The 15,200-nt window shown below is 46.3% G+C and overlaps 1 protein-coding gene across 1 annotated transcript in view; it reads left to right on the top strand.

Annotated features, from left to right (window-relative positions):
* The window catches only part of scfd2 (sec1 family domain containing 2), an 83,422-nt gene that overhangs the window by 1,663 nt on the left and 66,559 nt on the right, over window positions 1–15,200 (top strand). The window contains exons 3-4 of the mRNA XM_076727274.1: window positions 8,796–8,923; window positions 14,664–14,839. Coding sequence (XP_076583389.1) covers window positions 8,796–8,923; window positions 14,664–14,839 — 304 coding nt within the window. The remainder of the gene's footprint in view (window positions 1–8,795; window positions 8,924–14,663; window positions 14,840–15,200) is intronic.

Genomic DNA, 15,200 nt, shown 5'->3' on the forward strand with positions numbered 1-15,200 from the left:
AAGTGTGATATTTATCCGTCTACCAGATGCGTCGTTGAATTGTTTAGTCTGCAGCTATGTTGATTATTATTATTTCAGTCAGTTTTCAAGCAACAGTGCCAAATGTTTTATGGGTCTTACCTTTCAAATGTAGGAATTTCCTTGTCATATTATAGTAAGTTGAACACTTTCGGGTTTTGGACCTCTGGTCACACAAAACAAGACACTCAAAGACGCCACCTTAGGCTCTAGGAAACTGTGACGGACATTTTTCCCTGTTTTCTGATATTTTTTCGGCCAAAGCTGATTGGCAAGTTAATCATGAATCAGTTGATGAAAATAATCGTTAGTTGTGGCACTCACAATTTTTTTCATCGCATTCATAAATCATTGCGAAATCCAGAGATATAACTTATATTTTCAAAGCTCTTGTTTCAGCTTGTTTTTGCACACAAAGAACTGTCTTTCCTGTTGGAGAGCACAAAAAAATGCTCATCAAATGTAGCGTTGTGGTGTCATTCTGTCATTCTGCTCGTGACTTCCTATGGCTTAAGTTTCGTGAAAGCCGCTATGTTAGCCATCTGAGTAGTTTGTGACTACTTTGCAATTAGATATTGCACAAAATAAGTTTTAAAAAAGAATAACAAGGAGCTCCAGTGTTGGAGCCTGTTGGCCTGATGTGGCCGTTCTTTGTGGGGTTTGCATGTTCTCCCCCGTCCCTGTGTGTGTGTTTCCTCTGGGTGCTCAAATTTCCTCCCAAATTTCCATCCATGTTCAGTTAACTGGAGACTCTAAATTGCCTCTAGATGTGAATGTTAGTGCGAATGGTTGCCTGTGTCTATGTATAATGTTTAAATTGGCGTCCAGATTGATGAGTTTAGATACGGAACAGCATGGCAAATATTTTGTTACCCGCCTCCTTGTGGAATATTATCCTACCTGAATGGGTTTAATTCTTGTCCGCTGACATGAAACCAACTTGGAAGCGGATCTGAAATGGAGCTGTTTATTGGAACCCATCCCCACACTGACACCACCACAATATACATTTTTGCATACTTCTCCCACCTGGCCAAACACGCTTATGCACATACACACACTCGCCAGCCCAGAGCCAGCCCGCCCTCAGTGAGTTGAGTGGCACATGACCAGCATTAGGTGCCAGTTGCTCAGTGAAGCTTGCCTGTAGTCTTGGCTGTGCAGATGCACGTGTTAGGCGCCTGCGGTGGGGCTGTTGTACATGGCAGGGATTAGTCCTACATCATGTGTTCCACTCCTGCTCTTGCTCCTTCATGTGGTTGCAGGAGGAAAAGGCTTTGACTGAGAAGAAGAGTTTTGTGGCCGGAGCTGTCATGCAGTATGTCTGACTGCGCTCATGAATGAGCGTACACATACACTGAATGCAGCGGGGACCGTTCTGAGCTGGGTGGGAGGCTCTGTTGTAATGGAACCACTCTTAGATCTTTCTAGTCAGCGCTGTTTAGACAGCGTGTACTGTAGCAGATAATGCGAGCACAGCAGGGGCAGGTTGCACCAACCCTTGGATGCAGGCCTCGAGTCTGGGGCAAATGTCAACCAGATACCTTCAGTACACCCACAAATGCATGTCAAGTCACTGTAGTGGTTCTGAATATCTGGATTGCACAAACACAGCTGAGTAGACCTGCAGACGGATGAAGTGTTTCATGTTGTATACTCCATGCTGCAGCATAAAGCTTACCCTCTCACATTGCCTCTCTGTAACAGGGTTGAAGTGAATGATGACAAAGCACCCTAAGGTGGGATTGGTGGCTGTGCAGAGGTTGAGGTCCCAGCGGCAGTGTTTGCAATCACTGCTCCCGATCTTTGCCTCAGCCAAACACCTTTATCTCACAACGTTTAGGTGGCCGATTCAGACATCGCACACAAGTTCCAGCAGGCGCCCGGACACAAGCAGGCAGACGATGAAGTGAAGCTGACAGTAATAAGTAATGTGGCTGGGCACTATCTGTATGGAGTGTGTGTGTCTGATCGGGGCCAGCAGGATCAGCAGGAGCGTTATTGCTTGCGCTATCTTCGAGCAGATGGCCCAGTTGAGCCTTATCACAGATGTTTAGGAGATTGAAGTGCTGCCGAGGCACAGCAAGAAAGAAGCCTAGAGTTCCCATTTTACTTAACTGCCTTCAAGTGCCAGATCACCACAGGCAGACTTTATGTCAATCACTGCAATATATTCGGGACAGGGCTCTGCAAATGCATGTTTTAGAGGTGTACTGCTCGTAAGCCTTAATCTCTCCAAAGTCTGCAAAAGATACAAAAGCACACATTACTAAAATGGACTGTTTTCTTTGCATGATGTGAACTGTGCGGAGGGCTGGACCCCAGTGGCTCTGTGTGGTTTGATTGTCTATATAATAAGTTCCCTCCTACTGTATGTTTATACACCTATGATTTATTGAGTTATTTTTAGCTCAGACCACCGCGTGTTTTGATTGGTTTTGCTGTGTAGACCGGCTCAAGCCTTTAAATATTAGGTGCAGACCTAATTTGGACCTTTTGTGTGATATTTCCTTCAGTAATTCCAGGATATTTTTATAGATTACCGTGTCTTAAACATTCTGTGGGTGGTTGTTGATTCTAGCTCTCCTGGCAAGACCCCACACTTACTTTGCAATTACTGTCGTATTGTCTTTCATAACCTGGTGTGAATTTTCCTGATCCTGCAACCTGACTTTCGCTCTGTGGTTCCAGTAGTCATGCCAGAGAGAAAGTATACTTTCTGTGGGTGTGTACGTGCACATGCACACGCAGGCACGCACACACAAACACACTTACTTTGCCTGTGCTGCTTTTGCGTTAGTCCATTCATGTCCTATGGCGTTCTTTTTCGGTCATTAAATAGTACCAGGATGCACAGTTTGCTATATATAAAGGGATGTTGAGTGAAAGTGGCAGTGGGAGTGTTGTTTTGTGTGCCTGTGTGTGTGTGTGTGTGTTTGTGAGTGTGTGTGTGTGTGGTTGTGGTCAGGTACCTTCCAGTCCAGTCTGTGTAATTTGCTGTGCTTGGCTGCACAGCCCTTGTGATCCAGGGTAGGACACATGAACCCCATTGGCAGAGGGCACCAAGTTTCCCTCAGTCTCAGACTGAACCCTGCACCCCCGTCATCTGGCTGCCTTCGACCTTGATCCTGTGGTGGGAGTGTGCGCATGTGGGTAGAGCCGAGTACGGGTGGCCAAGGTGCTCTGGGCCTGCCTCAGGAGCTGCTGAGCTTGAGCCAGCCAGAGTCACAGACCGCACCCTGCCACGAGAAAACACTGCGAGGCTGCCATCTCCTCAAATCTGCCCAGCAGCTCCTCCATGCGTACCACCAGGATGGAGGGAAAACACCTATTTCGGTCCCAGCTGGGAAATATGAGCATGAATAAAAAGCCATGCACGCTTATTTGAGCGCAGGCTGTATGGGAAACGTGACAAAAAAAAGCAGAGATAGTAGATTGTGGAGAGGAGAGAGCAAATGACAGACAGCTGAGCACAGCTCACCCTGTTTTTACCCCACCAAGAATAAAGGAGGGGTATGAAAACTGGCCACATTCATTATACGGTGGTTCCTTTCAGGCCAGAGATTGTTTTGCTATTCTATACTTACTTAGTTAAACTTGAAGTGAAGTATTTCAAGTGATTTATAGGCTGAACAACTGAACTCCATCATTGCTTTAGTGTGACTTTCCATACAGACCTGCCTGTTGAGTATGTTTAGACGATTACACGGCCTGTGTGAGCAGCGGTGTGCAGGCGATTGATTCTGGCCACACATCAGCTTCCTTACGTTGTATCTTGATAAAAACGTAATTCTTTTCATGTTCCACCCTCACCGTAGCTGAGCCTGCAGCTGATGATAAATGTTACTGTGTGGAAAATGAATTTTAGTGCTTCTGCGCTGTGTGTGTGTGTGTGTGTGTGTGTGTCACACCACGCAGGAAGTAGAGGTAGCCATGCCAACAGGAAAGTGCTTTTTCTTCTCCACAATTAAACACTGCAGTCATAGCTGTGTGCTTGAGAACCAGTCTGTGCTTGTAGTTCTCAGTATTGCATGATAGAGTGAAGATCAAACTAAAATAGTCTCAATTTGATATTTTTGAAGACTTCCCCAAACACAGGAGAGACAGTTCTCCCTCTGAGCCTTTGTGCAAGAGTCTGGATGCTTTCCTCTGAGCATTTAGACCCCCCCCCCCTCAACGTCAGTGATAACTTGGATTTTTTGCTGTCCATAGCTGTCGATTTTGGTCGTTACGTACAGGAGATGCAGGGATTTCACCGTATTTTAGGATTCAGTGAGCTGACATGTCCTCTGGCCCATTTCAGATGTTGTGTCTCTGTTTCCTTCTCTTCCTAATTCTGTTTTCTCTGCAGTGAAGAACGTATCTCGTCCTGAAACCCACAGAACATCAATCACTAGATTGCTTTCACCTGAACAACTTGTACTCGGTGTTCCCATCGAGGCTGAGATAACGAAACCCATTCCGTCTTGTACGTCGTCTCCCGCTCCGTCATTTGATATTCACTACAGAGTGCACTTTTTATTTGGGAAAGAGTGTGCGTGCATTTAATCAGTAAGAGGATAAAAAGACCCCAAAGATGGCAGTTTACATCCTCCAACCCCGCTTCTTCAAAGAGCTCCTGCTGCTGCCTTTCATTTGAAATTGTAAAGTAGCCAAGAGACGTGAGGGGAAGAGAGTCCCACATCACCCCCGCACAGATCCTCCAGTCTCACCTTTTCCCAGAAGAAGAAGGTTCTGACATTTCCCGGAATAATTGACATTATTTCACATGTTTATTTTACAAATGCAACCAACATCAAGTTGTGTGTATTTTTACACACAAACCCTGGTTCCAAAAAAGTCTGGATGCTGTGTAGACATAAATAAAACAGAATGTGATGATTTGCTAATCCTTTCTGACATAAACTCAACTGAAAACAGCAGGAAAGACAGTATATTTAATGCTTCACCTCATCAGCTTCATTGGTTTTTGTAAATATCTGCTTATTCTGAATTTGATGTCAGCTCCAAAAACACCTGTTTGGAACGTCCCACAGGTAAACAGGTTGATTGGTAACAGGTGAGAGGATCATGATTGGGTATGAAAGGGGCATCCTGGAAAGGCTCAGCTGTTCACAAGCGAGGATGGAGCGAGGTTCACCACTTTGTGAGCACGTGATTGGATAAAGGAGGTTAATACGTGAGCTCAGGAACACTTCAGGAAACTGTCGTCAGTAAACACAGTTTGCGTTCTGTTTTTATTGACAGAATAACGTTTCACAGCTGCTATCAGGATTGTATTTAATTGGATTTTTACCAACTTTTCACTATAAATATGTATAATTCTACATAACAAATCCTACATACACATTCAAGGAAATTTCCAGCTGTTGTCGTCTGCGATAATAACACATTCTTTTTCATTCAGAAACCTATATTGTACTCCTGAAGGCTGTTGACAATCTCTGTACTTTGCTGTTCTTCAGTAGTTCAGTAGAGGTCCTGTCTGTGTGGAGTCGTCACTGAAGCAGACTGGCCAATGAGAGCCCCCGTTCCTGCGCTTCAGCGTCGGTGTGTTTAGTTTTAGCGTGCATCTCCCCTCCTCCTCTCGCTTCCTGCGGAACTCCTCTCCTTCTTTTTCTCTCCATAAATCCGCCGGGTCATTTGTCCCTCTTGCCAGAACACACAGACACTCAAGGCCAGGCCTGGTTTTCGGTCCACCTCTCCCTCTCTCATGTATCATGTACATGGGGATGTTTACAGGAAACCGACAGCGTGTTTTGCCCCATTAAAAACGTTCCATAAATTAACTGGCTGAGGAATGGGACTGACCCTGAGCGGCTCTGTTAGGCTGGATCTGTTACTGTACATGTAGACCTGCTGGACAGGACACAGATCATCCCAATCATCTGCACTGGGAAATGGATCACAGTGTGCTGCTGCAGTCTGCTCAGTGTGGAGTTTGGACACTCTTGATCACATTGAGGATAGTTTCATTAACATTCACTGGAGAGCACTGTTGTTTGTGGATGTTGTACAGATGCTGACAAACTCCAAAAAGTCAGCTGTGATGAGGAGCGTGAAGTTTCTCAGCCTGACTGTCGAACCGTTGAGTTAAAGGCAAACGGATTTGCTGTTTTACATGTTCTCACCTTCCTCCACAGGTATCCGTCCAGCCATGCAGATAGCTTTGATTTCATTTGCAGAGATTTTCAGTTGAAGTCAATACAGCTCAAAATATTCCAAAATTACTTAAAAACAAATCAGCAGCAATGTGCCTTTACAGACAATAATTCCATAAAATCCGCAGACATCACGGTTTTCATTGTCTTTGTCTTGAATTATTCTCCATGAAAGCTTCCGACAGCGTCTTAAGTGGATTACACGGAGCGATGGGACACTTCCTGGAAAGAGGTGCCGCTGAATATGTAAATGATATTTTTCAGTGCGCCACAAGCAAGATTCCTTTCACCTGTGTTGCGTTGCGATGGCAGCAGAGATCTCAGGGATGTTTTGCCGGATCTCAAACAATGGTTTCAGAAAAGAGTAAACGTGGCTTTCTTATTTGGTTTGCGTGAACTGACCCTTTAAAAACCTTTGATCGTCCATACGAGTGTCCTATGACTCACCTCTGAGTCATGCCCTGAACTCTGAAGTTCCTTCTACGCTCTTGCTCGTGTGTGCGTGTCAGAATTAAGAAATAAACACTCAAATGTGTGTGTTTACACGTCCACATGCGTGTTCGGCCCACAGGATGAGGAGTAAATGTAAGAAATCCTGAGTCAGAACGGTTCGAGCCATTCTTTTCTGCTGCATCACACGCTTCCAGGAATACGATCCCCCCCGCACTCATTAATGCCTCGGACATGGTCAGAGGCATTTCATCACTTTTAATGGGTACATGCGTGGTCATTCCTTCATGCGGTACACACTTCTTTCTTTATATTGCAGTATTTGATGCTTAACTGCTTTTTAATGGTACAGCACTCATTACACATCTAGTGGAATTTGGTTTTGGGTACAAACGCCCACACGCTGCAAACACCCACCCAGCCTGTCCAAGCAGGCCAGAGAGGTGCGAGCAAGTCAAGTGCAAGAGTGCCCCCTTCAGTCTGTGTCCCAGCATCCCTTTCAGCAGACAGAGCCACACTGCACTGAACCCTCTCAGATGGCCAAGCACACGCACCACACACACCCAGCCCCCCCACCCCGCACCCCCCTTCCATAGTAGAGTAGTTACTCAACAAAGTTCCTGGCTGGTTATGGAGCCTGTCTCACACCCTGCCAGTATAAACCTCACCCCCCCACCCCCCACCCCTCAGCCCTGCTCGAACTCCCGCCTCCGTCTGACCAAATGGCCCAGGGAAAGCATTGGGGGGGGGGGGGGGCTGGCTGGTGGAGGGGTGGGTGGGCAAGTAGCCAAATTAGAAGCGTATTTCATCCACACTCTGCTGAGGCCCTCCGTCCACACACGGATGCACGGGGGTTGTGTGCAAACTTGTGTACGGATGCATCAGTGCACCAACGCACACACACGCCTGCTCGCATATGGCCCGGTCACCTCACACTGTTGGCATTTCAACCATGACAAGCATGCGGGACTTCACGGTTTGCGTAATCGTAGTAGTTCTAATACTTCATCGTTGCATGGGAGGTGTTTTTCTGACGGGTTAAGAGAAGCGTTTTCCAGAAATGACTCCACGTCATAGTCTTGACCAGTAACTGCAGAGCTCTGCTTCATGTTCGTGCATCAGTTTCTACATTAGACTCTTGCCCTGGGCTGAGTCGTGTTTGCCGGGCTTTGTGTCTGGTTCTGGTGTGAAGATGGCGGCCGTCCCAGTGTGAGCCCCTCTCCTCCCCATCTCGCCCCAGCCCAAGGTCTGGAACAGATTACATCTGATATTAAACACATGGCAGCAGTTAGAAAGGAGAAAAGGCGAGAGAAGAAAAAAGGTTTAAAAAAAAAAAAAAAGAAAAACAGAGTGAATTTGTCAACGAGTTCCCTCCTACCTTCCCTCTCTCCGTCCATAGCCCCTTTTCTCTCTTTGTCTCGCTTCAGTTTCTGGTCAGTCCTGAGAGGATGGAGAAGATCGTGTCCGCTCACGTCAGTCCGGCCGTCAGAGGCACAGACGGAGATGCGGGCTGTTGATGGCCTTTCATCCAGCCAGCAAAGTGTCAGTGCCTTTTATCAGGGCGATCTGAGAGGAGACCAAAGGAGACAAATGTTGTGTTCGTAGCTTGAATTGGGGTTTAGGAGCTGTTTTATAAGAAGAAGTGTCACCCTCTGTGAGGCTATTCACGATGAAGCTCCTCAGTGACACTCTTTTGACTCGTTCTTGGAAAGTCTGTTTCCACTGCTCATGGCAGATGGTAATAGTCTGACACACATGCCTTGTCCTCGCTCTCCCATTAGAGATGTGTATCAGTGGGTTTCATAACCCAGCGGATAACGAGACGAGGGACTGAGATGGTATCGAGAGGAGTCTCTGTCTCCAGACTGTCGTTTTGCCCCTGATGTAAGGACAGCACCCGTCAGTCCTGAGGAATGCTGTTTTAAGGTGGATTGAGAACATTCCCTTCACTAATTTCAGCTTTTTCCTGTGAGGCGGCCCACAGGGGAGTCGCCACTCCGGCAAGCAGCGGGCTCTCCATCACTGGGACGAGCGCTCGATCACGTCCATGTTGTCCTTTTGTGTTAATACTGAGAGCCCTGTGTGCTCTGAGCAAACACCAGCAGCAGCAACACTTTTTTTTTCCTCATAACTAAATGATCCATTTGATTTTTCTTTACCTACCAGGTCACCTGCAGCGCAGTCACTATGGGAGGCCATGCTGACCAGTAAACATAAAGAGGGGGTGATGGAGGTGCGTCGGCAGCTCGTGGAAACAGCCAGCAAGGAGAAGCTGCCAATCAAGATGAGCATGGGTAAGAAGCGGGATGCCACAGATGGACCAGAGTACACATCTCGTTTCCCACTAAATAAAACACAAATTCACACCAAGTCCAGAAAAGAAAATTGAATAAACATGAGCACTCACATCAAGCAAAAGCATCACGAGTGCAAATTGATACTCTTAGAAAAAACGTGTGTGTGTGTGTGTGTGTGTGTGTGTGTGTGTGTGTGTGTGTGTGTGTGTGTGTGTGTGTGTGTGTGTGTGTGTGTGTGTGTGTGTGTGTGCGTGTGTGTGTGCGTGTGCGTGTGCGTGCCTGCTGTACAGTGCTCTGTAGCAGAACCACAGCGCCTCCTACTGAGCTCCAGCTTCTCTGCCTTGCCGTGTATTTGCCCATGTGGCCGCAGAGGAAATCTGAACCACATGTTGGCTCTGTGACACACACTCACACACACACACACACACACACATGCTTGCTCGCACACACGCTGCTTTTGAAAACTTTTGTTGTTTGTTAATGAAGCAAAGGGGGCTGAAACGAGGGATGAAAATATGTGTAGGCACGCAAAAATAAAGTCATTACACACACAAGTCTACAGCGCCCTTATGCACGTTTACCTTTATGCTACCCCCTGACTCACACAGGCACTCACAGAAACACACACACACACACACACACACACACACACACACACACACACACATACACAGAGCTAATATGTGTTAGCATCTGGCAGAAAGGGGTTGGGGTTGAAGGGAGGGACAGTGTGGTCCCTCAGCTCCTATAATCTGTGAGGTAAAGAAGGTCTTGTCTCTCGTAACAAGCAGGTTGTAATATGTTGGAGGTCACACACACACACACACACACATGCACACACACCCCACACACTCTGCCGAGCATCTTGCGTACACATGGTGGTTTCCTTTCACACATTTGTGCGAACCGGCACTCTTTCTAATTCTGGATGGCTGCTACATCGTGGATTTACTCAGACGAACACGCCGGCAAGTGTTTGAGCTGCAGAAGCAGAAGGAACAAAGCGAGAGTGTGAGTAAAAGCATGAAAGTATGAAGAAGGTGTAGCATTAAAGCTGCTCCCACCTGCTGACTGAGTCTGTTGACTTTACGTCTTCCCCGAGAGAGAGAATGAGAGAAAAGTGGGGAGGCGGGGAGGGGGCACTGTCAAACTCCTCACCGAACACACTGAACCTTTATACCCCACTGGCAGGGGACCAGATTTCATGAAGCCCCCTGAGCTCCCAGCGCACCCCCACACAGTTCCCATCCTGCCCACCAGCACCACCAGCAGAGTTCTCAATCCATCATGCTCTGTTCATATGAGACCAGGCCAAACCCAGCAACACAAAGCCTCAGCATTAATACCTATCTGCTCTCTCAGTGCCCACTCACTCGCCAGGAGAGTAGAATTTTCCACTCGCTCCCCAGCGCACTCTCACTCTGGTAGATTTATGCAGATCAGAAAAGTCTGTATCGGGATCCTCCAGGCGCAGCGTTCTCACATACACACTGACCCAACTTGGCTTCTTTTCATCTCAACAGGATAAGATCATCCAGAGAGAGACAGAGAAAATAATCCACTTCTCAGAGCCTGAGTATGACCCGTCAGGTTTCTCATAGCACAATGGCATGATGAAATTCCCTCGCTTTGTGTGTGTGTGTGTGTGTGTGTGTGTGTGTGTGTGTGTGTGTGTGTGTGTGGATATGTGTGCGCTTGTGCAGAATCCAGTGTTTATCTTTGGTGTTTTTGCTCTTAGCAGGGAATTAGAGAGACAGCTTTGGTTTCATCGTCCGTAAATGTGCGTCTATCTGTTCATCTGTGTGTGTGTGTGTGTGTGTGTGTGTGTGTGTGTGTGTGTGCGTACATATGTGTGCATCACAAGCTAACACAGTTTGTGTACATATGACGTGCACTGAGTGTAAATGAGATGTGTTGATAGGGCCTTTCTTCCTGTGGTGGAGTCTGGCCTCTTAACAGCAGAGAGGAGTGAGACTCAAGCAGACAATTGATTGCATTCATCATTTGAAGCAGTGAGATTTGGGAGTGTAATATCACAATCGTCCTCATATTTTACACAACCATCACTCATTTTCTAATCTTAATTTAAATGACAGTCGCAGTGCGGTTTGTTAAATGGCTGAAAGGCTTCGCACTTCATCTGCTAATTGATTTAAGGCTTTCATATTCTAATGAATATAATTCTGTAATTTACTAGGACAAAAGGAGCATGTTTGGGGGGCATAAAAGGCTTTATCTCCACTTTGTACAGGCAGATGAAATGAAAATATCATAGATCACAATGAAACCTTCAACATTTACAGTAATAGCAACGAGTCAGCCACGACCGTGATAGCTCTGTCAGATGCGTCTTTGCGTCCGATCAGACGTTATTCGTCATCATCAAAACTCGGTCTGCTTGTTGTGCTATCGTGCTGCTTTGACTTGGGTCGCCAGCACACGCCTCATATATAAAGGTGATGTATGATTCTTAGCCATGCTGGCAGTGTGGCTCTAGGGACCAGTTTGTCAGACCGCCGCTTTGGTCCAGGCTGAAATATCTTAGCAGCTATTTGATGGCCATGAAATCTTGTACACACACTCATGGTCCCCAGAGGATGACTCCTGGTGACTTTCGTGATCTCATGACTTTTTCTCAAGCTTGCGATTTTGACTTAAACGTCTCAACAACTATTGGATGGATTGCCGTGGAATGCAGTACACATATTTATGTTCCCCTCAGGATGAATGACTTTTCATCCAGCGCTATCATGACGTCAAAGCTGCACTTTGTCCAGTACTTTGGTTTATGACCAAATACCCACAATACTAATGACTAATCAGCCTCAGCTGTACTTTTTGTTCCATGCTAATTGGCAAATGTCAGTATGCTAAACTGAAGATGGTGAGCATGGTAAACTGCGTATCTGCGTTAGCATCAGCACATTAGCATTGTCATTGTGCACGCTGACATTAGCATTTAGCTCAAAACAGCACTGCCTAAGTACAGCCTCACAGACCCACTAGCATGGCAGAAGTGAGAATAAAAACCACAAAATACTGTTTTGCAAATCACTTGCATGCATTTATTTTTTGTGCCCTGTTGAAGCCTGGCCCCGACATGCATCCACAAATAAAAGACTTTTCTCCTCTTGGAGTGCATAAATAAAAATCTCTCAGCCTTCCTGTGTCCCCCGTCTATGTAGAATTACTTATGAGGCTGTCCAGCTCCTGAGGCCAGCCACCACTCAGCTCCAAGCTGACATCAGACATCACTTAGCCTCTGAGTAACCCCGTACACCTCGAATGCAAGTCATCTTCCAGTAACACAACTAAATCATTGTTGGCCCTTGCCCTTTTTTGCATTGTTCAGGACTTTGATCATGGCTGAGTCTCAATTGCCACTTCTGCACATCAGGCTAAAATGGGCAGCAGCTCAGACTGTTTATAGCATGAGGCTGAGAATGTGATTTGTTTTATTGCCGGTCCTGCAATAAATGCAGCCACAGGAACATTTAAATGGCCAAAAGGTTCAGGTTTCTACCGCCATCTTAGGTGATCTCCAAAGAGCAACACAAACCGGTGTCTTGTGTATAGCTGAAAATCCTTGGGCACAAGGCACAGGTCAACAAAACAGACATGCTGATTGACTTGACCACAGTTTAAACTGCAACATGAAAACTTGCTGGCGTTTGGTGGTGATGGTGATGGTTTGACGGTGTGCCTTTCAAAGCATCGAAACCAACTGAAAAACACATCGGGCCTGCAATATAGACTTTGCCCAATGAAATCAGTTGTTAAATGATAAAAGTGACCTGGAAAAGTCTATTCAAAGCACAAGTGCACTCCTTCTCGCAGAGTCTTATTTAATAGAGACTGAAAACGAGAAGCTTTCCAGCTCTGCCGTTACTGCAGAAACACCCAAGCTTGAAACCGTAGCTCAGCTGACAGATCATCTCCCTGAGATTCATTTTGCATCTGGCAACAAGATGCTTGAGGAATCACAGAGCTGTTTTGAGGGAAGTTTAGTGGCATAGATAAGAGCTCAGGCTCAGCCAGCACTGTTTGATTGTGTAATGGAGAACAGGCTTTTGTGTGGCTTTCTTGTCTAATGTACTTTTTTTTGTTTTTTCCAGCGTCTTAGATTTTCTCACTCGGTCTCAAACGATCTGCCCGAGCTGTGCCGTCTGATTCTGTTTGGCCCACGGTGTGCCATTCTTTGGTTGCCTATTCTCGGGCGAAATTATGCTTGGCCCTTGCCTCGGACGTGTTTCCTGGTTCTGTGCTGAATTATGGTTGGCACATCAAGCTCAGCGAACCTTGGTTACGCTGCCAGGATTTTATGGCTGGATATGTTCACAATAGAGCTTTTCAGGATTTTTAATATATCTGGACTGAAGATTATTCTCCAAAAAATACTTTAATTTCAGCAAGAAACTTAATTCCCTTTTGTGGATACTTACTCCATAATGCCCGTACAGGAAATGCCACATAACACACTGACTCTTTCAATTCGGCTCGGAAAGTGTGTGTCCCAACAGGTGGACTTGCAGGAAGCTATTTTGCTGTCAGGTTTACTTATCGGCCGCCCTGAAATGAGGTTTTTGTTAATCGCTTCGATGGATGATTCCCTCCAATTTTCTCTCTGAAAATATTTCACAATCATAGATTTTGACATCCAGTTGAACAAAGTCAAAAAACACATTGTCTTTATAGCTGTTAAGTGCCAGGACTCTATATTATATCTCATGCTGGAGCTTTCTGCTCCTTTTTTTTTTCATCCTGCCTGTCTGTTTCTCTTCTAGTCATGTGTTTGGCCCCGCTAAAGAAAACATTGGCCATGTAGTCCAACAGGAAATACTCCCACATCTGGTGCTGGTTCAGAACATCAACATGAAGAAGTAGGCTTTATGGGGAGTTAATGTGTGCCCCCTCTCTATCCCAGCCCCTCGTACCTCCAGGCCACCCTGCGCACCCCCCCCTTCCAGCCCTTACGCCCTTTACGCCGCTCTTCCTGTGTTTTTGTGAATCTTCGCTGGAGGGGCAGGGGGTCTTAAACAGTGTGAGGAGTCTCGTCTCTCTCTGCTGCCTCTATAAATGTTCAGAGAAAACCTCTGATTTACACCTATTAGTCACACACAAGACGGCTCTGAGGAGCTCTTATCAGTGTTCCCACACCTCTGCTGTATGTAGACACGCTGAAGCGCACGCACACACACACACACACACACACACACACCTCCCGTGATGTTTAGTCATATACGCAGACTGAACATGTCACTGAAAGCTCTGACAGCAGCTCTCCAGCTTGCACGTATAAAGAATATGGCCTCCTGACTGGCACAGCCAAACACGCATGCACACTTCTCGCTTTCTCGCAGCCTGTGGAGTTTTTGCTCATTAAGATAATATTGTGGTCTGTTTTGGTATCAGTCATTCCCCTCTGCCCTAAGCTCAGTGCATGATAGTTATTAAAAAGGCTGTTATGCTTGGAAAAGGTTGTCTATTTATTCAGTTTCCACGCTCCGCTCTTCCCATCAGGGGGAATAACTGTATGTGTGTGTATGCCCCTTGGAGCCTTGTACATTTTTATTTGTTTGTGGCAAATGGAGCACAAAAGACCACTCGGCCAGCAGTCAGAGTACAGTTGTGGATTACATATACTGTATGATGTGCTTTGACCAATAATAAGTGATGAATTTGTGCTGGCTCCAAATATCCCGGCCGGATAATAACATTATATTTTCCCTCCTCTCAGGCCGTGTGACCCCCGAGCAGCTGTGCTCCTACATGCAGCTGTTCCGGAGCAGTTGGGGGGCGCTAGAGAGTCACTGCGGGGTGCTCCAGCTGGGCCTGGCCACGGCCCAGACGCTCCGCCACCCCAGCCTGCCCCGCTGGGACGCCTGCCTGGCCTTCGAGAGGCTGCTGCTGCAGGTCCGTACTCATCTGACAGAAACCTGTTATCCATGTGCGTTACAAGCCACGAAAAGGGAAAAGTCTCCTGTCAAAATGGGACATCGACCCCTTAAAAAATGCGATTCCAGCTGCGACAGAAACTTTTTTTTTGAGCCTTTTTGCAACAAAACAGTATTTCATATGCAAGCAATTCTCTCGGAATGTGGGTCAAATAACTTAAACAATGAACACACATTTTTAAGTTAACATAAACAGCGTTGCATTGACAGTGAAGCAGAAAGGCAGCACACTCACTGGCTATTCGTGATGAACTTTGTAATTATGCTTTCACATCTCTCCCTTCGGGTAAATATTTTATTACCGATGCTCAGCAGGTAAG

Source organism: Chaetodon auriga, chromosome 3, assembly GCF_051107435.1.
Source record: "Chaetodon auriga isolate fChaAug3 chromosome 3, fChaAug3.hap1, whole genome shotgun sequence".
In the NCBI taxonomy this organism is placed as follows: Eukaryota; Metazoa; Chordata; class Actinopteri; order Chaetodontiformes; family Chaetodontidae; genus Chaetodon; species Chaetodon auriga.